The 25,834-nt window shown below is 39.5% G+C and overlaps 1 protein-coding gene across 1 annotated transcript in view; it reads right to left on the minus strand.

The window, feature by feature from the left end:
* The window catches only part of TESK2 (testis associated actin remodelling kinase 2), a 122,929-nt gene that overhangs the window by 21,963 nt on the left and 75,132 nt on the right, over window positions 1-25,834 (minus strand). Inside the window, exon 4 of the mRNA XM_002919448.2 lies at window positions 18,534-18,582. Coding sequence (XP_002919494.1) covers window positions 18,534-18,582 — 49 coding nt within the window. The remainder of the gene's footprint in view (window positions 1-18,533; window positions 18,583-25,834) is intronic.

The raw sequence follows: 25,834 nt of genomic DNA on the forward strand, positions 1-25,834 counted from the left end.
ATTTGGCCACTCAGTGATATAAAATTCTGAGGATACTTTTATCAGACTATTGGCAAACTCCTTCAAGTGGTCAAAATCACATGGACTTAAAAAATATAACTGCGGCCTCCTTTTATAGAACATATTTTTTTTATCAGTAACTGAAAGAAGCCATAAAGATACCTCCCCTCTTCATTCACACTTCCCATAGGTAGATGTTTAGTACGAACCCATTCACTGCTTAAAGAATATGTTTGCTTAACATACCTGAAGGAGTGTTTTTCTATGCATGTAAGCTACTATAAACATCAAAATGACTGTTTACCTACAAGATTCGAAAAAGGGTGATTAAGCTTTTCCCAGATTTTTAACTCTTCCATCAAACATCTCATAATCAAAATCAAATTTGTTTAAATAAAGTACACATTAAAAGATAAATCCGTAGAATAAATCTTCTCAAAGAAATAAACTAAGAAATAGTAAGACTGCTCCCTTTACCCTGTGATGCTCTACTCACAATCAATGGTTGCAGACATGATTTAAGATCAGGCCGGGGCTCCTAACCACTTCATCCAGTTTGCTTTCGTATTCCCAATCCATAAGGCTATTGCATTCATGCTTAAAATTATTCTTACCTCCAGCATGCTACCCCACATCTACTACAACCCTGCACTCTGCAGACCCATATAGGAATCTTTGACATTCACCTGGTGATTGGGGTCAGAGCGAACAAAGCAATCCATTAAGGAAGACAAACACACCCTGCCTCCCCATCGTATCTGAGGAATAGGGGCTTGACAGTGGACAAAATGAAAACAGAAACCAAAAGAAGTGAAGTTTCTTTTTTTTTTTTTTTTAAGATTTTATTTATTTATTTGACAGAGATAGAGACAGCCAGCGAGAGAGGGAACACAAGCAGGAGGAGTGGGAGAGGAAGAAGCAGGCTCACAGTGGAGGAGCCTGATGTGGGGCTCGATCCCATAACGCTGGGATCACGCCCTGAGCCGAAGGCAGACGCTTAACCGCTGTGCCACCCAGGCGCCCCAGAAGTGAAGTTTCTAATTAAGGTGATTTATATCAAAGGAACTGCATCTTCAAATGAACCAATCATTTCTTCTACCTACTCTGTCTATATTAGCATACCACTTTGCCTCGGAATAAGGAATAAATCAAGCAAAAGTTAAAAGAAGCAAACAAGTTTACATGGTATCTTCTAGTGGCAAATAGTAGGTGGAGGGGTAGAAAGGGAGGAAAGGCTTCCAACTTGCTATGGGAAGATAGCTTCCCACCCCAATAGTCACTCCAAGTGCAGGCAGAAATCTCTTCCAAAGGCTAAAGGTCAAATAGGTAACTAAATACCCTCATGTTCACAGAAATCCATGAAGACTACTACGAGTTACCAAAGGAAGGGGTGGAGACAGAGGACCCAGCCAGGTCTGGTTCTATTGTAGACAAAACAGATTTGAGGTCTGGTATATACATAAGTATCTATAGCCTCAAACAAGAAAGGAGAGCCTTCTCTTTTCCTCGGTTTCAAACCATCTCAGATGTCAGAATGATGTCCCCTCTTTAATAAGAGAATGAGAAAAATCAGGTGATTAATCTTGAGTGTAAATCTGGATTTATTCTACCAACTTGTTTAAAATTATCTTTCCTGTTAGCCACTGGGACTCTCAGGGAAGCAGCTAATGCTAATCTAATGCCAACTCTCAATTTAAGTAAAGCAGCAGATCTGGATATAATGCCATTCGGAAGGATTTTGGGGATTCTAAACTGAAAAAAAAATTTTTTTTCCAAATGACAAGAAGCAGAGAAAGAGCATATCACTCAATTCTGAAACCCTTTCCAAATAAATTCAGAAGGTCCTGACACACAATTAACTTCATTTCATGAATTTACTGAAAACAGGTTCAGGGGCGCCTGGGTGGCACAGCGGTTAAGCGTCTGCATTCGGCTCAGGGCGTGATCCCGGCGTTATGGGATCGAGCCCCATATCAGGCTCCTCTGCTGTGAGCCTGCTTCTTCCTCTCCCACTCCCCCTGCTTGTGTTCCCTCTCTCGCTGGCTGTCTCTCTCTCTGTCAAATAAATAAAAATAAAATCTTTAAAAAAAAAAAAAAGAAAAAAAGAAAAGAAAACAGGTTCAATACCGTGTCTGGTAAAGTAGGCCCCCATAAATACTTGTTGAATGAACTAATGAATGAAGTGTCCCTAACCATCTATCTACATATAGGGATTCCTTCTCCATACTCCATGAGTCAGCTCCCATCAGCTACCTCAGTCTTTAGAGCTTAGACCGGGAAAGTCTTGCTCAAGGAAGAGCCTTCAGTTGGGCTAAGAAAAAGACTGAGCCTGGTATTCTATAGTGAAGAAACTATGCCAATTACAGCATTATGTTTAAAAAAAAAAAAAAAAGTTCCCAGGTAATAGACACACAGCAGAGAAAGGAGAAATAGTCCAGCTATACTCCAAGTTTTCCACATCTCGGTAAATGGCACCACCACCTACCTAGACGCTGAGTACCATTTGATTTCTCATTCTCCTTATTGAAGTCACAGTCAAGACCTTGTGTTTATATTTTCCAAGACAGATCTTCACATAGATACCACCCCAGTCCAAACCACCCACATCTGTCATATAATCTCTAATATAAGTTTCTCCTATGGTTGGTCTCCATGCCCTCACTTTTGCCCCTCAACAATCTATTCCCCCAGAGCAGCCAAGCTGCTGTGTTTTAAATGCAAATTGTATCATATTCCCTCCTATCAAAAACCCTTCTGGCTTCCTGCTGTATTTAAAATAAATTTCAAAATCCTTACCATGGCTTGTAAGACCCTGCATGATCTAGCCTCTGTCTTTTTCCCCAAATTTTAATGTTCTTCTGATCTTCATGAATATCTTCTTATCTTTTAGGTAGTCTCAGAAAAGTATCTGATGACATTACATACAAGATAAGTTAGTCAGGGGGCAAGATTAGTCCGGGTGGCTTAGTCAGTTAGGCATCTGACTCTTGATTTCAGCTCAGGTCATGATCTCAAGGTCATGAGATCCAGCCCAGCACTGGGCTCCCTGCTCAGCATGGAGTCTCACTGAGTTCTCTCTCCTCTGCTTCTGCCTCTCCTCTTGCTTGCTCTCTCTCAAAATAAACAAAAAAAAATTTTTTAAAGGTAAGTTAGTATCAGCATATATCTACTATACTGTTCTTATTTATCTCACTTGCCATGATGGATAAAAAATTTTTTCAGGGGTGTCTGGGTAGCGCAGTCGTTAAGCGTCTGCCTTCGGCTCAGGGCGTGATCCCAGCATTGTGGGATGGAGCCCCATATCAGGCTCCTCCACTGGGAGCCTGCTTCTTCCTCTCCCACTCCCCCTGCTTGTGTTCCCTCTCTCGCTGGCTGTCTCTGTCAAATAAATAAATAAAATCTTTAAAAAAAAATTTTTTTTTCAAAAGTACAAAGTACGTATTCATAGAGAAAACAATGCCAAAGTCTACAGAATAACAATATAATATGACAGAATAGACCTGAAAGGTAAGCCATTCTAAGCCCCATATCAGACATTTTCCTTTTATAATGTCCTTGCAAGTAACCAAAGCAACCCATATTAGCTTCATCAAGAGAAATAGGTAGTGAAGAGACTAAGAACTACACTAAACACAACTGTTCTCCTTAACCGTGGTGCCCTCGGCTAACAGTCCAGCCTCCCAACATGTAACAACATTGTCTTTAACTTTCCTGACTTGATAGAAAAGCAGTGCCTGAAGAAACCCAACTAATCCTTCTAACCCGACCCCTATCCCTTCAATGACCTGCTACCTATTTCTTGCTAGTGCTAAACAAAACAGAAAACAGCCCTAGTCCTCATGGAAATATGGGAGAGAGAGAGACAATAAACAAACATTCATATAAATGAAGAATTATATGTTATATGTTATAAGATGTGCTACAATGAAAGAAAAAAGAGTGCTAACAAAGAGAATTAGAACCCAACTCACAATCCGGATGTGGGGAGGTCATTAGGAAAAGCCACTCCAAAGAACTGAAAATTTAAACTAAGACTTAAAAATTGAGGAGTTAAGTTGGGTAAAAAGTGGGAGAATCACTTTTCAAATTTTCTCTCTCTAATTCTCGGTTTCTTCTTACATAAAATAGCAGTAATAATGACTATATCTCAGAGGGTTGTCTTAAGGATGAAAAAAGAAAATACATATAACACTTAACATTCCAGAAATAACAGCTATTTCTTTAATGAGTATGTCTGATTTTAAAATTTTTTTTAAAAAAGTTTGTGGGGGCACCTTGGTGACTTAGTCAGTTGAGACTCTTGATTTTGGCTCAGGTCATGATCTCAGGGTCCTGGGATTGAGCCCCAAGTTGGGCTCCATGCTGAGCATGGAGTCTGCTTGAGTATTCTCTCCCTCTGCCCCTCCCCTTGCTTACTCTCTCTCTCAAATAAATAAATAAATAAATCTTCAAAAAAAAAAAAGTGTCCCTGGTACTGCCAACTACGATAAATTATTGGTTTAAAAAAAATGAAATATTTTTTTTAAAAGATTTTCATTTATTTATTTGACAGAGATAGAGACAGCCAGTGAGAGAGGGAACACAGCAGGGGGAGTGGGAGAGGAAGAAGCAGGCTCATAGCAGAAGAGCCTGATGTGGGGCTCGATCCCATAACGCCAGGATCACGCCCTGAGCCGAAGGCAGACGCTTAACCTCTGTGCCACCCAGGCGCCCCTAAAAAAAATGAAATATTTTCTTATCCAAAACTTTAGTTGACTTATCAGGTAAGCAGGATGTCTACTGTTTTATTTGAATTTCCAAAAGTCCAGTGCTCAGTTCTGTTCCTTCTGGGTATACCAGAAATACATGTTTGACTGACGAGCTAATCTGGATGGAAAATAAGTTGTTGAGCAAATTAGTTACAGAGTCAAAGGATGACTATGCAAGAGGTGTTATAATTAAACAACACAAAAGCCATTTAGAAATTATTCCATTCATGAGGCAAGAGTTCTAGCCATTCGTACAGGCCCCAAAATACATTTTTAAATGTATTTTTAAAAGAAATTTTTAAAAGAAAATTTACCTCCACTTTGATTGGCATAAAATGTGCTTCCTTTTCCCCCTATTCAGTCATTCAGTCAATATCTATAAAGTGGCTTCTAACTACAAAATACTGCTGGGTGATCAGGAATATACAGATGAGTAAAATACTACCCCTATAATAACCAGCAACTAATTGGTTTTATAAGGCACTTTCGTAGTTACCTCATTTGAACCTTGCAACATCCCGAAACATTCTTGTTATCCTTTTTAAAAATTTTTTTATAAATGAGGAAATCAAGCCTAGAGAATTTAAATAATTTGCCTATGGTTATTCAACTAGTAATGGTAGAGTCTGGATTTTTACCCAAGCCTTTTGACCCCAAAGCCTGGGTTTCTTCTACTCTGGAAGCTTACATTTATATAGGGAAACCAAAGCAAAAATAACTTTAATACATGACAAAATGTGTAATAAGATATACACACACACACATACACAAAGGAGAAGATCAATGGAAGGGGCAAATTTGGCAAGGAGGGGGGAGCAAACAATGGCGAAGAAAGAATCAGAAAAGATTTTATGAAGAAATAAGCGGACTTTTGAGCCAAGTCTTGAAGAGAAAGAAGATTTCTATAGGATAAAGAGGAAGAGTACATTTGAAGATAAAAAAAAAAAAATAAGGAGGCAAAAAAACGCAGACGATGTTTAGTAAACACATGAAAAGTAGTTTGTCTGAAGGACAGAGTACTTGTTAAAGAAGACCTAGCAGAAAAAAGGCAAGATGATGCTAGAGCACAGAGGACTAGGATGCCAAACTAAGAGTATCTGAGTTCCATGTTGTTGTTGTTTTTTAGAGATTTTATCTACCCATTTGACAGAGAGAGACAAACAGAGAAAACAAGCAGGGGGGCGGGGGCAACAGAGGAAGAGGGAGAAGCAGGTTCCCCGCTGAGCAGGGAGTCCAATACGGAGCTCAATCCCAGGACCCTGGGATCATGACCTGAGCTGAAGGCAGTCACTCAACCGACTGAGCCCCCCAGGAAACCCCTGAATTCTATGTTATAAACCTAGCTGTACACAGGATAAGCTAGGCACTTTATAAATTCATGAAATTTTTAAATACAGACGCCTAGGCCTCTTCCAAGACTTTAATTCAGTGGGTCTTGTGTAAGGTCCTGGCATCTGCACTTTCTAAAAAGCTCCTAAGCAATTCTGGTAAGCAACTAAGGTTATAAAACTACACTATAATCAATGAAGAAATCACTGAAGGTTTTGAGCCAGAAAATGCCACTGATTATTCACAACAAATATGATAAGCAGCTATCATTTTTCAGGCTCTATACTAGGAAGCAACTGATAACAATGTAAATAAAATGGTCCTTGCCCTTAAGGAATTTATAACCTACATACACGAACAGTAAATAAAAATCAATGATAAATACTATTGTAATATGGAAGTAAACAGGAGGGGTACCTATCCTTAGGATATCAGAAAATAAGAGAAAATAAGTAAGAGTTGGCCAGGCCAATGGAAGATGGAGAGGTTGTGTTCTAGGCAGAGAGAAGAGCTGGTACATAGGCCCAGAAATGGAAAAGGTCATGTCCCATTGTGGAACTAAAAAGGTTCACATAATTGAGACAGTAGCAAAGAGGTCAGAGAAGTGAGCAGTGAGGCCACACAGACAAGCAGTAGTAGGATCAGATATTTTGACTTAACCCTGAGGACAATGAGAAGCCACAGAAGGGTTTATACAGAGAGAAACAAAATTAGATTTGTATTAAACACTGTGCTTCTGTCCATCAACAGATGAATGGATAAGTAAAATGTGGTATATATTTACAATGGATATTTTCATCCTTAAAAAGGAGGGAAATCCTGTCACATGTTACAACATGGATCAACCGTTAGGACATTATGCTAAGTGAAATAAGCCTGCCACAAAAAGACAAAATGCTATATGATTTCACTTTTATAAGGTACCTGGAGCAGTCAAAATCATAGAAACAGAAAGTAAAAGATGAAAAAGATCTAGAGATCTGTTGCACAACAATGTAAATGTATCTAATACTATCTACTGAACTGTACACTTAAAAATGGCTAAGATAGTTAAAATATATATTTGTACTTTAAAAGGACCACTTGGCTGGCAACATGGGTAGTATGGATTTAAGGGGAGAAGAGACTGATAGACTAGTTAGAAGGTTACTGCAAGATGGTGGCAGAAGGAACTGGTGTAAGGTGAATGGATTCAAAATAGGAAGAAGGTAAAGTGGACAGGACATGGTGATTGATAAGACCATAGAAAGTGGGAGAGGCTGGGATGAAGGAAAAGAGGACTATCAGCTAAATAGTAGAAAGGCTAAACACTATACTAATACTTTTACGGGTTATTACTTTAACGTTTATTAAGCAGCCACTTGTGCTACACGTACGAGAAGGCTTTAGACAATTGTTCTGCCACCTTCATAGACTAGCTTCTCTTTTTCGAAGTTGACCTAAATTAGCCCTTGACCGAAAGTGTCTGCTTAATTATTTGTTGAATAGAAAATAAGCATAAGCAATTACTACAGGAAGGTGAAATGTGCTAAAATGGGTGTGTTAAGGAAAGAAATGCTTATGATTCACTTTGGAAATCACTGATCTGAAAATGTACTATATAAGCAAATAATGGTGACCATGATAACAAGAAAAGACCAACACAAAGAACAAGTAAACACAGAAAGTGCAGACAGTGATGGTGTATGGGGTATAAGGAATGCTGAAATGCCCTTGAGTAGCAGGAATGTATGAGAGGTATATTGGGAGACCACCCTCCTTCCACTGTCCTTCCATTCTTCTACAGGAGCCAAAGTAGGAACAGCTAGCTCTCAAGGGCCTAAAAAGACCACTTATCAAGTTAAGAAAAGCACATCTGTCAAAACTTCTGTTAAAAACTGGTTTAGAGTAAACTCAAAAAGAGCTCTATAAATTCAGTTGCCACACTAGTCTCACAGTCATAGGATTAGGAGAAAGATTAGTTAGAAATCCCCTAAAGTATTTCTCTAAATCCTCCTGCTGTCCTGTCACTACCAACACTGAGAAAAGATGCATCAAATTGATGGACAAAACCACCTTGAAAGAGGCAAATGTCTTTGTGGCAAACAGATTAACTGCTGTAAGTTCAAGTGTGGGAAGCAGTATTCATTTATTCATCCATTTATCCATTCACTCAACTAGTATTTATTGCATGCCTTTATGTGCCAGTTGCTGAAGACTCATTAGTGAACAAAATAACCAAGCCCAAGGAGCTTAAAGTCTAGTAAACACAGGATTGTAGTCAGCCAGAACTTGATTCAAATTCCAGCTCCATTACTTAGCTTAAAAGACCTTAAATTAATTTCTTTCTCAGCCTCCAGATTCCTCATCTGTAAAATGGGAGAAACACTATTTCATGGTATTGTGTGATAATTATAAAACAATATATATAGAGAGGGAAAGAACGAGAGAGAGAAAGGGGGAAAAATTAGCGAGGCCTGGAACATAGAAAGCATTTAGTTAAAAATACAGGCGGTGCCTGGCTGGCTCAGTTGGTAACACACGAGACTCTTGATCTCAGGGTCATAAGTTTGAGCCCCGTGTTCAGTGTAGAGATCGAAGGAAGGAAGGAAGGGAGGGAGGGAAACAACTTAATTAGTGATTTTTTCCCACTATTATTACTCAGGAAGTAATACAGCAATTGAAAATGCCTCCTTCCAAATCAGTGAAATATTTTCTAATGAAAAAGTTGATAAACAGGATCTGAACAAATAAGGTATCAGCACTCAGAGTACACCTTGGAATCCCTGTGATTTATGAAGTTACCTCCAACTTGGAAGTCCAATAAATATTTCAAACTCAACCTGTTCAAAACTGACCTCTCCATCCTCTCCCATCTTGTACATCCTGTTGTCTTCCCCATCTCTATTATTAGCAACACTATTTTTCAGGTGTTCTGACCAAAAACCTCAGAGTTATCCTTGACTCCCTTTATCTTCTCACACTCCACACCTAAAGCATCAGTAAAGCCTAGTTTACTCTCAAAATAGATCCAGAATCACCAGCAGCACTCTGGTCCAAGTTATCATCATCTTCCGGCCTTTTTGCATAGTCTTTATTTATTGCACAGTCTCGACCAGTTCTCTCTTAACTAGTCTTCCTGCTTTCACCCTTGCCTCCTTTCCAATCTATTCACCTCACAGTAGCCAGAGTTATTTTTGTAAAAGATAAGTCACATCATGTCATAGCTCTATTCAAAAACCCCCCAAAACTTCACAACTCAGCCTGAGCAAAAGCTGAAGCTCTTACAGTGGTCTACAAGACTGTGTGATCTGGCCCGTGTTTCCTCTCTGACCTCCGTCTGCTATCCTTTTCACTCTCTCCGCTGCAGCCACCTCATGGAGCTCTTCAACCGCACCAGGCACATTTCTGCCTATGTTTTTGCACTTGCTGTTCCCACTTCCTAGAACTCTCTTTCCCCAGATACTCATACAGCTAGTTCCCTTACCTCCTTCATTTGTGCTTCTTCAGTGAGACCTTCCCCGAACACATATTGAAACTGCAAACCCACAGCACTTAAACACATATATTGTAATTTGGTTCCTATGCAGTCTAACTCTCCTACCCACGCCCAGGCTGATCACAACGTACGTTCCAGAGGGCAGAGATTATTATTTGTTCATTATTATATTCCCAATGCCTAGAAGAGTGCTACATACATAGTAGAAGCCCAATAAATATTTTTTGGATGAATAAATGAGCCAGAGCAAGCTAGCAAGTCAGGGGAAAGCTACTTTAAGGATAAAGTAAACTAAATGAACTCTTCTATTATTTGTGGGTTAGACTGCCAGCCTCAAATTCTTATTTCTCAAATGTCATAGGGAGTTACTAAAAATAAGGGCAGAAAACATGTGCTACAATTTATTTAGAGACTTTTTATTACTAAATGACCAAACCAAAAAATTAAATAAAAGCTACCTTTTTCAAAAGTAAAGATGCCACCAGGTATTTATAGGAACATTTTTAGCTATTTTTACAAGTATAAGTGAAATAAACTTCTAATTGTGAAAGGACTTGAGATGGGACATTTCACACTATTTCTGACCTCAAGCTCTTTCCACCGGAGCTAATTCAGCTTTCTGAGAGCTGGGTCTACACTAAACAACCAACTATAAACACCCTAAACATATACTAAGGGCCCAACCACACAAAGCATTATCATTGACCTTATTTAGGAGACTGGGCTCCATAAGAGAGCCTGGGATTTGACATAACTTGGAAAGTGGGAGGGAGAAGAGAGATAAGGGCATCCCATGTCCTGGAAGGCACATCTAAGGCCAGCATGTGTAGAAGACAGCAGAAAGACCCTCCTAACTAAAGGGAGGGATATATATTCTAAAATCAAATAGAGAGAGTCTAGAATGCTAAACAGAAGTTTCTAAGAATTTTTTAAAAGATTTATTTATTTTTGAGAGAGTGGGGAGAGAGAGAGAGAGAAGTAGGCGCAGGTGAAGGGGGGAGGGGCAGAGGGAGAGAGAAATTCAAGCGGACTCCACACTAAGCGCGGAGCACCACACAACGTTCAATCTCACAGCCTTGAGATCATGACCTGAGTGAAACCAAGAGTCAGATGCTCAACCACCTACACCACCCAGAAGCCTCTAAACAGAAGTTTTAAATAGAAGCATCACATTATCAAAGTATACCTAATGGATTATTTGAGTAGTGATATACCAAATTAAAGCAAAGCAAGATTAGAGACAGGAAAACCAGCCAAAGTCTTTGTAGGAATCAAGACATGGAATAACATCATGGCAAGAATGCAGAGAAAGAAGAACCAGAAAGACATCATGAAGAAAACAAAAGGATTGGGAACTGATTAAATTCAAGAGATGAGAAAATATGAAAACCAATTCTGTAGTTATTTGGAGGAATTCTAAGTATTCTAACAACAGAAAATGGTAAGATTGAAAAGAGTGACCTAACTGAGCTGTTGTATTTGAAATATTAGTAAAATAATTGAGTGGAAAACAGGAAATGACAGAAAAAAAGAATATGAACTACAATGAGTAACAACTATTAATACATAAGGAGATGTAAGAGTTAACAGCAGGGAGTAATGGCTGGATATTTAAAAATAGCTTTTTTTTTTTTTTTAAAGATTTTATTTATTTATATGACAGAGATAGAGACAGCCAGTGAGAGAGGGAACACAAGCAGGGGGAGTGGGAGAGGAAGAAGCAGGCTCCTAGCGGAGGAGTGATGTGGGGCTCGATCCCACAACGCTGGGATCACGCCCTGAGCCGAAGGCAGACGCCTAACCGCTGTGCCACCCAGGCGCCCCTAAAAATAGCTTTTAAGAAAGGACATAGTAAGAAATTTCTTACTACCCCAGTCACTAAACACTGAGTTCATGAAAGACATTGCAGTGGAATAAAAAAAGGTCAGTGAGATGTAGAGTCTAATAATTCCCCTCCCGGTGAATCAGACCTGACCAAGAGAACGCAGCATCAGTGACATTCTGGAACTTCAAAGGTAGGTCATAAGAAGTCTTTCAGCTCCCACTTGCGTGGCCTATACCTCTCTCCAGTCACCATATACAAAGTCCAACTATCCTGAGATCACCAAGCTAAGGGAAGTTCAAGCCATATAGAGATGACCTAGCGAATGAGACACCATGCAGTGAAAGAGAGGGGCCAAGCCACCTTCATTCACCATGGCACCAGGCATGCGAATGCAGCAGCCATCCTGGAAGTGGGTCCTCTAGCTGACACATGTAGATCAGAGACCCAGCAAAGCCCTTCCAAATTCCTGACCTACAAAATCACAAGCATAATAAAATGGTTGTTTTAAATCACTAAGTTTTAGGGTAGTTTGTTCTACAGCAATGAACAGGGGAATAGGCTTCTTTTTTATCCTGATAAGCCCAGAGCCTAGCAGACTGCCTAGCCTACAGCAGATTCACTGAAAGTGGTACGTATAAAATGAATCTCTTTCTTCCCTTGCAGATGCTAATTCACAGTCTGTCATCTCTCCTAACCTCACTGTTCCTTTAGAAGTCTTGAGTCACAGGGGCAATCATTGTTGGTACATCTGGAGTGCCCTCTTCACTATCATGTGGTAGAAATAGTCTCTTCAAAGCCACCCCATGCTTGAAAGAAAGGTATGGCTATGCTGCAAAAGTTAACCCAAGGCAGGCACCAGACAATACTGCATCTGGCTCAAGGTAAATAAGGCCAAGAGAATACTCTGTACTGGGACACACGGGAACAAAAAAAGAAGCAGGCACAACTAATAGCAATATCACAGCACACCAAGAAACTAGAATCGGGGTCTGGCTGCTCATTTTTATAAATAATGCATGAGTTTGGTCACTGAACCGACAGAGTTTCCTTTCATTATAAGCCCTCTGATTATATAAGGCTTCTTATAAGTCTGACAAAAAACAACTCAGAAACAATATATATCAACCCACATAAACAAGGAATTTCCAAAGTAACTATTCTTTAAAAAAGAAAGAAGGTGTATAGTGGGGGTAGAAATGGTGAGTGAGAAGAAGATGAGGGCTATGTGAATAAAAAGTTCTTTTCAGCCACCTGCAGGGCTGATCCATTCCCTCATGAGCTAAGAGCATTTCTTTTAGTACCAAGTATCTGCCTGACTGAAGTCACTTTGCTGTAAAAAGAATGAATCACCTCACCAGCCAAGGAATTGCTGTGTTATGGCTGAGTGATTCTTACTGGAACCATGGGGAAAAAGCATAGTTTCTCCATGGTAGAGAAGGCAAGAGAGACCCCAAAACATCTGCCAAGCAATTCTTTTGCTGACTCTTTTAACCAAAGAGTGCTGTCACTTGAGATCCCTACCCGACAACCTTATACCCCACTCATTCCCCAAATTTCCAATCTTCTAGGCACTGAAAGATTCTGCACAAAGAGGATCCCTGAACTGTTTGATTATGAGGCTATTTCCCTCTTTGTGCCTTTCTTAACAAGCCTAGAAAGAAGACATTATGAGATGATACATAATTTGTCTCGAAGCATCTCTCTCTTCTGTCTTTGACAACGCTCCACACCTCCATCTTGGATATGGAAGAGAAAACATACAGCATGTAAGTTGGTCACTGCTACTTTTTGAGTAGAATGACAGCCACCTTAGTATGAAGTTGACAATGTAAAGACAGAGCAAAGTGATGGAAAGACATGGGGTCTCTAAATAACATCTATTTAGCTGCTGAATTAAACCAACCCCTAACCTAATAAGCTACCAGAATTCCAGTTATATTAGTTATTTTGTTGTTTAAGATCTTTTGACTATTTTCTGTTACTTGCAACCAAACACATTCTAATATATCCAAAAATCAGGAAATATCTTTTCTAAGTAACCCAAAATATAAAAATAGTTAAAATCAAATTCTACAAATACTACACATGCTATACATACAAGAACCCGTGGGGATATAGATAAGCACTTAGCACTGTGGGTAATATATAAGTGAATTAAGGACAGAATGTTATAATGGAAAGGGTATAGGCTTTGAAGTCAAATAAATCTGGATCCAAATCCTACTTTGGAAATTCCCTTAATTTCTCTGAGTTTTCTCATCTATAAAATGGAGAAAATACGATCACAGAATTGTGAGAATTATAGCTAATATATAAAGCAGCAAGCATAGCACTTAGCCTACAGTAGGTGTTTAATAACTAACTGGTAGCTATGATTTTTATAATGGGAGAAAGTCTTTGCCCTCAAGTAGGGTAGAAAAGACAAATAATTAAGATTTTTTAATTGGGATATTCATAGGATATGGGAGATTGCAACAGTGGTTCCAATTCTTCACCCCTTACGGAATCCATGCCCTTTGACATAGAACTTTGCAGTATGCTCCCAGTGTGGACTCAGGTGTGTGATTTGTTTTGTCCAGTGGAGATGCTGGCCAAGCAAACCTGACTATAAGCAGAATCATGAAAAGCACTTGTGCAAATGGCTGGCATACTCTTGCTGTTCTGGTATCATCACATCCAGGCTAGTCTGCAGATCCCAGAAGAAGGGTGAGAAGCAGCTGGAGCAAAGCTGTCCCAGCAAAGCCCAACCTAGATCAGACCACCAGCTGACCAGCCAGACACATGAGTGAGCCCAAGTGAGACTAGCAGAACTGACCAACTGGGCTCAGCTCAGCTCAGCCCTGCAGGTATACAACAAATAAATGTTTATTGTTGTATGCTTTTGAGGTTTTGTGGTTGGATATTACATAGCAATAGCTAACTAATATATAGGGTTATATTCTCTGTCTTTAAAAACTGAAGATTTTCACTTCTTTGATACTCATGACCAAATGAAAGACAACGTTAGGGTTTCCTGAGTCAGACATACTTATGGAGCATATTTACTTGATACAATATGGATTCTTAATTCAACTCATTAAACTTAAAAGGTTTTGTTTGATCTCTTATCAAACTGTTTTCTCTCTTTTTTTTTTAAAGATTTTATTTATTTATTTGACAGAGAGATAGAGACAGCCAGCGAGAGAGGGAACACAAGCAGGGGGAGTGGGAGAGGAAGAAGCAGGCTCCTAGCAGAGGAGCCTGATGTGGGGCTCAATCCCAGAACGCTGGGATCACGCCCTGAGCCCAAGGCAGACGCTTAATGACTGCACCACCCAGGCACCCCCAAACTGTTTTCTCTTTATCAAATAACTCATCTGCTTAAAAACTCAGAAGTCTAGGTAGCGCCTAGGTACCTAGACCGGGTAGCGCAGTCGTTAAGCGTCTGCCTTCGGCTCAGGGCGTGATCCCGGCGTTCCGGGGATCGAGTCCCACATCGGGCTCCTCCACTGGGAGCCTGCTTCTTCCTCTCCCACTCCCCTGCTGTGTTCCCTCTCTCGCTGGCTGTCTCTCTGTCACATAAATAAAAAAAATAAAATCTTTAAAAAAAAAAAACAACTCAGAAGTCTATACTTAACTATAGGTAAAACTATCTATAGTAGTTGTAGTACCTGTCTGACAGTTCCAAGTTCAATTAATGTCTACAATTTTATTATTTTTAAAAAGATTTTATTTATTTATTTATTTATTTATTTATTTATTAATTAGAGAGCGAGCACAAGCAGGGGGAGGGATAGAGGGAGAAGCAGACTCCCCGCTGAGCAGGGAGCCTGACTTGGGGCTAGATCCCAGGACCCCAGGAAGACGACCTGAGCCAAAGACAGACACTTAACTGACTGAGCCACCTAGGCACCCCAATGTCTATAATTTTATTTTTATTATTATTATTTTTTAAAGATTTTATTTATTTGAGGTAGAGAATGAGAGAGAGAGAGCACGAGCCAGGGGGTAGAGGGAGAGGGAGAAGCAGGCTCCCTACTGAGCAGGGAGCCCAACACGGGGATCGATCCCAGGACTATGGGATCATGACCTGAGCTGAAAGCAGACGCTTAACCAACTGAGCCACCCAGTACCCTAGGTGTCTATAATTTTAAAGAAGAGGGGCACCTGGGTGGCTCAGTCATTAAACATCTGCCTTCAGCTCAGGTCATGATCCCAGGACCCTGGATCAAGCCCCTCATTGGTCTCCCTGCTCAGCAGGGAGCCTGCTTCTCCCCCTCCCACTCACCCTCCTTGTGTTCCCTCTCTCGCTGTATCTCTCTCTGTCAAATAGATAAATAAAAATCTTTAAAAAAATAAAGAAAGAAGAGTCACAGGAGTGGTTCAAGCCCAGAAAAGTCCAGATCACTACTGTATATGAGAAATACTCTTCCTAATAATATCAATATTTTATAGGCACTAACAAGAGCTATGTTTGTCTGCTGTAATTATTGACAAACTATTTGAAGAGAAATAAGGAATGGTGTTCACATTATTATAAAGAACAGCATTCCACGAGTCAAGAAAAATCTACTAAATGTCATCTAAGTTCCCAGTGCTGTGCTAGATGTTATTAGCAATTTATTTTTATAACCCTTAGTGAAACCAATAGCTGTGCTGCCAAGTCAAATTATAGGATAAACATAGGATTCCCCAGAGATGTATGCCATGACGGCCTTTGCTTATCCCCTTCTGAAAATAACCAAGAGCATTTGGATATTTGGACTGCATGACCATCAGCCTATTAACATAATAATAAAAATTATCTATGTTATAAGCTATGTCAGTATCTTACCAATGATACTGGAAATACACACTCTTCACAAAGCAGGCACTATATGTTATATATGGCTATGAATAAGCTAACAAACAACAGGAAATATTATTTAAGTGTAACAAGGCCTAAAGAATGCTGCATTAAGATCATTCATTTCTGCCATTTCCATTACACCCCACTTCTGAATTTGCAACATGATCACAGATTTTAAAGCCTTCAAACCCAACATTTCAAAGAACAATGATATAACCAGGGAGTACAACAAATACTTTAACAATTGTTAGTGTCAGAGCTCTGGCAGACAGAAGGCTTGAGAGAATGAGAGAGTTTTGTCTTTGAAGAATTTATAGACCCACTCCTGAGAAAAGAAATACACACAAAAAAAGGTTTTTTGATCTGGAATGCTGGTTATGGGTGTGTTCATTTGTAAAAATTTAGTGAGCTGTACACATTTCATATGTGTGCTTTTTCTGTTACGTCATAATTCAATAAAAAGTTTAAAAAATTTAATAACATTAACAGTAGTACTACAAAATGAAAAATATTGACAATTCAAGGAGTTCAGGAAGGACCAGTCAATGTTAATAATAAAAGCTGTAATAGTTGGGGCACATGGGTGGCTCAGTCGGTTAAGCGTCTGCCTTCGGCTCAGGTCATGATCCCAGGGGTCCTGGAATGGAGTCCCGCATGGGGCTCTTTGCTCAGTGGGGAGCCTGCTCTCCCTCTGCCTGCCGCTCCCCCTGCTTATGTGTGCTCTCTCTCTCTCTTCCCCCTCTCTCTGACAAATAGATAAATAAAACTTTTGAGAAAAAGGAGAAAGAAAAAAAAAGCTGTAATAGTTAAAATGTATTAACCAGTTACTATATGCCAGGCACCGCGCTAAATAAGCATTTTATAAAATCCCTGTGAGATCGTCATTTTATCAGTAAGATCTGCCATAATTACTTACTCCCTCCTCCTTGAAACTCCTTCCTTTCCATTCCAGGCCAATACACTCTCCTGGTTTTCTTCCTAACTCACTAGCCACTCCCTCTCAAAATGCCCTTCTTCTCTGACTTTTAAAATTGAAATACTCTGGGGCTCAGACACTGGTCCTCTTCTCTACCTAGACTCCCTGGGACAGAAACTATATTTCCATTTTACAGATGACAACACTGAGACACAGAGAAATTCAAATTTAGGTAATCAAGACGTCAGAGCCCATGCTCTTAACTACCTCATTATTCTGCCTTCTTTGGTCTTCCGTAGAAGAGGCAGGACAGAGCTACACACATTCCACATTCTGGTGCCTTCAGTAACTGAGAAAAGAGACAAAGAGTGAGGTATATGGGTCCTTCTGTCATAAGATATTAAGGACGGATATCAGGCACCAAGCCAGCAGGAAACCAATAGTCACAAGTTCTGTTAAACAATTTTCCTTCCTAAGTTTCTTCACTTTTTATTTTTTTTTTATTTTTTTAAAGATTTTATTTATTTGCCAGAGAGACAGCCAGCGAGAGAGGGAACACAAGCAGGGGGAGTGGGAGAGGAAGAAGCAGGCTCCTAGCGGAGGAGCCTGATGTGGGGCTCAATCCCAGAACGTTGGGATCATGCCCTGAGCTGAAGGCAGACGCTTAACGACTGCGCCACCCAGGCGCCCCTCTTCACTTTTTATTTTGGGACTTAGTTCCCAAGGATGATTGTGAACACTTTCTGGAACATAGATTCTCAAATCTAGATACTCACTTAAATAATCTGGGGAGCTTTTAAAAATACATATGGGCCCTATGAAGACCTACTTAACCTAAGAGATTTCAGGAAACTGTGTTTCTAAGACGCACCCAAGCAAATTCTGAAGCTGACAGCTCAGTACCTGAATTTAGGAAGCCTTTATTCTAGAGAGGATTCTCTGGACCTCAGAGGCTAAGTAGATGACTAAGTAGTGACTTCTGCCTAGAAAAGGCTGAAAATGAAGTGAGGCTGGAGAGGTAAACTAATCCCAAGGAGTTATAAGACCAATCAAGACACTACAGCAGTGACAGTGGAATTCTAGATCAGGACACCAAACATTTATGTTTGTTACCATGAAAGAGTTTGCAGCCAAGTGATGCCAACCCTTAGCTTAGGAAGGGGTCATCCAGGCAGCAAGAATCAATATAATATTTGAACACTCATACTCTCAGTACTCACAAAGTAATATGAGGGAATCCAAGGGTATTAAGAGATACAACCATTGTCCCCAGGCAAGAGAGGAAAGCATTGTTAACACTGCCATTTTTGCATAAATATAAATGCATATACAAGTAACAATTATTATAGAACCAAAAATGGTGAAACTAAGGCAAAGAAGCCATTTCAGTATGCTCACTTAAGTCTTACCTCTGTAAGTGCATGCAATTGTCCTTGATGTACACACACACCCATGAACCTATGAAACAAAACACATTTTTTAAAACAAATGAAAATACCACAACTGCCATATTGAGAAACTAGTTTAGTTACTCATGCATTAGAAACAATTCAATACCTGTAAAGTCTCCTGGGTTCCTGTACAACCCTGTAGCCTCTCTAACTTTGATACCAGGCTGGTAAATTTCTAAGTTTACCATGAAACATCTGGTTGTGGCAAGATCTAGTGGGAAAAAGCAACTGTGGAAGAGAGAAAGGAGTAAGCCTTAAAAATAGCATGGTATATTAGAAAAGGGACCAAAGCACCAAACTGGAAGTAAGGAAACTTGATGCTGGTTTCAGCTCCACTAGTACCTGACTACATGCTCACCAAAATTTTAAAAAATTAAAAAAGAGAGAGAGAGAGAGAGAGAGAGAGAGAGAGAGAGACTCTAACCCTATTTGAAGCTCAGTTTCTTCATCTAGAAAGTAAGTAGGTTGGATGACCCAAACTGAAGGTCTGTAATTTATAAACTACCAACTATGAGAGAGGGGGGAAAAAGGAACACATTTGCTGGAAAACAAAGGACTAACTTCTTAACATTAAAAGAACTTTTCCAAATATGTTAAAAAAAAAAAAAAAGGAACCCAGTAGAAAAATAAGCAAGGGGTGCCTGGGTGGCTCAGTCTGTTAAGCGTCCGCCTTCAGCTCAGGTCATGATCACAGAGTCCTGGGATCAAGCACCATGTTGGGCTCCCTGCTGAGCAGGGAGCCTGCTTGTCCCTCTCCTTCAACCCCTCCCCCTGCTCATGCTCGCTTTCTCTCTCTCAAATAAATAAAATCTTTAAAAAAAAGAAAAAGCAAAAAATGTATATAATTCACAGAAAAGTAAAATGTCTAATAAAAATATCAAAATGCTCTAATTCACTCATAATTAAAGAAATATACATTAAAAGAAGAAGATACTGCTTTTTAAATCTATCAAATGAACTAAGATTAAGATTGATCATGCTCAGTGTTGCCCAGAAGGTGAGAAAACAGGAACAGGAAACATTGTTAAATTCTTGGCACAATTTTTTCAATAGGTAAATGATTATATCTAGCAAATATTTTAATTGTTCCAACAATTTCACTTCTCAGAATTTATGTTACAAATATATCCAATTTGGGTATATATAAAAGGACATTTACTTCACACTGTATATCTAAATACCCACCAATTGGGGCGCCTGGGTGGCACAGCGGTTAAGCGTCTGCCTTCGGCTCAGGGCGTGATCCCGGCGTTATGGGATCGAGCCCCACGTCAGGCTCCTCTTCTATGAGCCTGCTTCTCCCTCTCCCACTCCCCCTGCTTGCGTTCCCTCTCTTGCTGGCTGTCTCTATCTCTGTCAAATAAATAAATAAATAAATCTTAAAAAAAAAATTAAAACTAAATACCCACCAATAAAAGACTAGTTAAGTATTTACAGTATATTCATAGATTGGAATACTATATAGCCATTAAAAAGAATGGACTAGATCTTTATGCACTGATATGGGAAGATATCCAAAATACACTGTTAAACAAAAACAGTGAGCTACAAATCCCATTTATATAAAAAAAAGTTTGTATATTAATAGAAAATGTCTAGGAAGCACTAATAATAATATATGATGCCATTTATATCTGGAATCTACAAAACAAACAAAATAAGACAAAAACAGACTCATAAATACAGAGAACAAATTGGTGGTGGTTGCGGGGAGCAGAGATGGGAGAAACAAGTGAAGGGGATTAAGAGGTACAAACTTCCAGTTATAAATAAGTCATAGGGATGTAAAGTACAACATGGAGAATATAGCCAATAATATTGAAATAATTTTGCATGGTGACAAATGATAACTACACTTATGGGAAGCATTTCATAATATATATAAATGTTGAATCACTATGTTGTACACCTAAAACTGATATAATATTGTATATCAACTACAAATTATTTTTTTTAAGATTTTATTTATTCATTTGATAGAGAGAGAGAAAACACAAGCAGCGGGAGCAGCAGGCAGAGGGAGAAGCAGGATCCCGCTGAGGAAGGACCCCAATGTGGGACTCGATCCCAGGACCCTGGGATCATGATCCTGGGATCATGACCTGAGCCGAAGGCAGACGCTTAACCAACTGAGGCACCCGGGTGTCCCTCAACTATACTTCAATTTAAAAAAAAGGAAAAAAAAAAAAAGAAGAAGACGGGAAGACACTTGAGAGATACCTGGGGAAAAGGCCAGGTAAACACAGAGGCAGAGATAGGAGTTATGCTACCATAAACCAAAGAAAGTCTGGGGTCACCAAAAGTCAAAAGAAACAAGAGAGGATTCTCCCTACAGCATCCAGATGAAGTGTTGCCTATCAACACCTTGATTTCAGACTTCAGAACTATGAGAGAATAAATTTAGATTGTTTAAAGCCACAAGTTCATGGTACTTTGTTAGGCAGTCCCAGGAAACGAATACAATGCATGACTGATTTTCTACAAAGGTAGGTGCAAAGGCAATTCAGTAGAGCAAAAATAGTGTTTTCAACAAAGGGAGCTCGAACAACTGGATACACATATACAAACAAACAAACCCGATTAATACCTTTTAGCGTATAAAAAAATTGACTTAAAATGGATCATAAACCTAAATGTAAAACCAAATCTATAAAATATCTGGAAGAATTCATAAAAGAAAACCTTTGTGACCTTCTATTAAGCAAACGTTTCTTAGACATGACACCGAAGCATAATCTATAAAATTAAAAAATGATTAATCAGACCTCTTTTTAAGATTTTATTTATTTATTTATTTGAGAGAGAGTGAGCGACAGAAAGAACACATGCAAGGGGACCGGCAGGGGGAGAGGGAGAAGCAGGCTCCCCACTGAGCAGGGAGCCTGATGCAGGGTTTGATCCCAGGACTCGGGTCATGACCTGAGCCAAAGGCAGATGCTTAATCAATGAGCCACCCAGGTGCCCCAATTAATTAGACTTCTTAAAATTAAAAAAAAAAAAAGCACAAGATTTTGAAGATTATTTATTTATTTGAGAGAGAGAGAGAACAGAGCATGTGAGAACACGAGTCGGGGGCACAGAGGGAGAGGGAGAAGCAGACTACCCACTGAGCTGGGAGCTCAATGAGGGGCTTGGTCCCAGGAGTCTGGCATCATGACCTGAGCTGAAGGCTGATGCCCAACCGACTAAGCCACCCAGGTGCCCCATCCTGAGCTCTTTTTAAGACACTGTTAAGAGAATGAAAAGACAAGTCAAAGACAGCAGTGTTGTGTCTAAGAAAAGATTAGTGTTTAGATTTTTTTAAGATTTGTTTACTTATCTTAGAGGTGGGAGGCGCAAAGGGAGAGGTAGAGAGAGAATGCCAAGCAGACTCCACACTGAGTACGGAGCCCAACACAGAGCTTGATCCCACAACCTGGAGATCACAACCCGAGCCAAAATCAAGAGTCTGACGCTCAACTGACTGAGCCACCCACCCCATGTTTTTAGATTTTTTTTAATCTCTCAAAATATAATAATAATCCAATTTAAAAAATAGAGAAAGACTCAAATAGACAATTCACTAAAGATGAAATACAGATGGAAAATAAGTACATGAAAAGATGCTCAAAATCATTAGGGAAATGCAAATCAAAACCATAAGATGTACTACACACCTATTAGAATGTCTAAAATTAAAGACTTGGAGTACCAAATGTTGGTAAAAATGAAGAGCAACTGGAATACCCATACAGTCCTGGTGGGAATATGAAATGGTACAACTACTCTGGAAGACAGTGAGATAGTTTCTTAAATAAACATGTACCTATGATCCAGCTATTCCACTCCTAGGTATTTAATCCAAAAGAAGTGAAAGCATATGTCAATACAAAACTTGTACACAAATACCCATTAGCAGTTGAAGGAATAAAACAAATTAGTGGTATTCATATACTAGACTACTCAGCTACAAAAAGGAATGAACCAGTGATATATGCAACAGCAGATAAATCTCAAAATAATTATGCTGAGTGAAAAATCTGGACCCAAAAAAGTACATACTGTACCATTCCATTTATATAAAAGTCTATAAAGTAAAATGCATCTATAGCGACAAAAGGCAAATCAATAGTTGCCTGAGAGGGGTGGAGTTTATAGGTGTGCAAAGGGGAGAGAGGAAATTTTGAGGGAGGATGGATATGTTCACTACCTCAGGTGATGGTTTCATGGGTGTATATACATAAGTCAAAACTTATTGCAGTGCACCCTTTAAATATGTGCAGTTTATTGTATGTCATTTAAATCAAGAAAGCTATAAAACAAAGAAGAAAATAGTAAGTGGTACTGACGAGGTAAGGGGTAATTTTTATTTTTCAGTGTACATACGTTATAGTTGAAGTTTTTTCAACCAACAGGTTATATTTATATATAAAAATAATTTAAAAATAAAAACCATAAAAGATGATTATTACTGATGATGATCATTAAAGTGGGAGAAGATAAATGTCACAAAGCCAGCGACAATTGTATCTGGGTTGCCAAAAAGGAAGTCTTATTAACAATGCCCTCAAGGGGTGCCTGGGTGGCTCAGTTGGTTAAGCGTCTGACTCTTGATTTCAGCTCAGGTCATGATCTCAGGGTTGTGAGATGGAGCCTGGGGTTGGGCTGCGACTCAGTGGGGAGTCTGCTTGAGATTCTCTCCCTGTGCCCGCCCCCACCCCCGCTCACGGGCACCTCTCTCTCTCTCTCAAATAAATAAATCTTAAAAATACAAAAACAAAAAACAATGCCCTCAAGTCTCAAGTAAGCTCTAATTTAGAAAGGCAAAGAAAAGGGGAGACTGACTACAAGTGAGAGTAAAGGGAAATCAGTGACAAGGCTGGAAAGGACCATAAAGTTCCATAGAGGCAGAGTCCAGGTCATACTCTTCCTTGTGTTCAAAGCACCGAACAGTGCCCAGCAAACAGTATGCACATGCAGTAAATGATCCTTGAGTGAAACGGAACTGAGTGAGGGAGAATGAGTGGCTGTAACATCACAGCAGAGTTTTAAAGACATGCCACTTTGACCAAAATTACAAATGTGGAAATTTCAGAGTTTCTCCAAAAGGTGGTTTCTGGACCATTGGTTTTCTCTAAGTACATCCAGAGACTTGGTGGGAACTTGAGAAAGGAAAGAACCCAAGGAAAGATGTAGGCAGTACTGAAAATAGGATGCAGGAGCCAATGATCATTTGAAACTTACCTCTGGCTTAGGAATAAATGGGAAGTGAATTGCTAAAGAGTTAAAAGTCTCTGAAGTTAGAGGGTGTGGGCTCAAATCCCACCTCACTCTACCTTTTCCCTCTCTATAGGTAGAATAACATTGTCCAGAACATAAGGCTGTTGGAAGAGATTAAATGAAATTATGAATATAAAGTTCATAGCACAGTGACTGGTATAGAGTAAGAGTTCAAAAAAAAAAAGTAATTATCATAATTATAACTTAAACATGGAGCAGGTAAGAATCAAATTCAGTCACAAGGTGACTGGGCAGAAAAGCTTGTTTCTTTTTCTTTTACAGATTTTATTTTTAAATAATCTCTACACCCAAATGGGGCTCAAACTCATGATCCCAAGATCAAGAGTCGCGTGCTCCACTGACTGAGCCAGCCAGGCACCCCGAAAAGCTGCTTTTTATGTGCCCACTCTCCTCTTCATTCCCTAAATTTGTCCCTACCTCCACTTCCTGCTCTGGAAAAATGGTACATTTAACTTCATTCATCTGTCAGTTTCTTTACTATGAAAATCACTACCTAATATGGAAGAGGGTGAGTAGGAGGAATGTGGGGCAGGTAAAAGTCTAACAATCAACATAAGTAATACAGAGTGCTGAAAGACTGAATGTGGAATGCTGTTTCTGGCCAGCATGGCCCAGTGTCTATGACCTATGCAGAAAGAGCATCAAGAATGTCAGTTACTGTCAGAAACTAGCTGGGTAGAAATGAAGAGGCTGGGGGCGCTTGGGTGGTTCAGACGGTTAAGCGTCTGCCTTCAGCTCAGGTCATAATCCCGGGGTGCTAGGATCGAGCCCCACATTGGGCTCCCTGCTTAGTGGGGGCCTGCTTCTCCCTCTCCCTCTGCTGCTCCCCTGCTTATGTGCTCTCTCTCTCTGTCAAATAAATACAATCTTAAAAAAAAAAAAAGGAAGCTGTTGTAGAACAGAGGAAATATGGACAAGATGAATGAGAAACTAGTTAATCTGAGGGAGTTGCAGTTGTTACAGGTATCTTTAAAATAGGTCACTCTTCTCTAAGTATCTGTACAACTCCCCAGTCATTGGAATTACAAGAATCAGCATGCCATTTGTTTATTAAACAATTATTTTTTTACTTTTTATTTTTTATTTAAATTTAAGTTAGTTAACATATAGTGTAGCATTGGTTTCAGAAGTAGAATTTAGTGATTCATCACGTACATATAACATCCAGTGCTCAATCCAACAAATGCCCTCCTAAATGCCCATCACCCATTTAGCCCACCTCCCTTCCAGCAACCCTCAGTTTGTTGTCTATAGTTAACAGTCTCTTACAGTTTGCCTCCTTCTCTGTTTTTATCTTAATTTATTTTTCCTTCCCTTTCCCTATGTTCATCTGTTTTGCTTCTTAAATTCCACATATGACTGAAATCATATATTTGCCTTTCTCTGACTGACTTATTTCGCTTAGCATAATACCCTCTAGTTCCATCCACATTGTTGCAAATAAGCAATTCTTTATTGAGTGGATACTATGTGCAACGCTTTAGGGACAGGACAGTGAATAAAACAAAGTCCCTGCTCTCACAGAACTTTCATTCTAGAAAGAACTTTCATTCTTTCTGTTGGAAGGCAACTGTAATAGAAAGTTAAGGGGGTATTTTGCAGAATGTGGCTAAACTGTATGTACAATAGCTGTTTCTAGTGAGCCTCTCATAGAAAGGACGCTTCTCTTGAGATTAAATGGTATCCCCACCTAAGAATAATTCTATTCCCAGGGCACCTGGGTGGCTCAGTTGGTTAAGCATCTGCCTTTGGCCCAAGATCCTGGGATCAAGCCCCATGTCAGGCTCCCTGCTCAGCAGGTAGCCGGCTGCCCCCTCTCCTCCCCACTCACGCTCTCTCTCGCTATCGCTGTCCCTTTCTCTCAAATAAATAAATAAATAAAATCTTTAAAAAAAAAAGAATAATTCTATTCCTATTACCCCATCATAGCAAAAGGAGATAAAGTAAATATGATAAGCTACATTTCTTTCTTCATTATG

Source organism: Ailuropoda melanoleuca, chromosome 2 (genome assembly GCF_002007445.2).
Source record: "Ailuropoda melanoleuca isolate Jingjing chromosome 2, ASM200744v2, whole genome shotgun sequence".
NCBI classification, from domain to species: domain Eukaryota; kingdom Metazoa; phylum Chordata; class Mammalia; order Carnivora; family Ursidae; genus Ailuropoda; species Ailuropoda melanoleuca.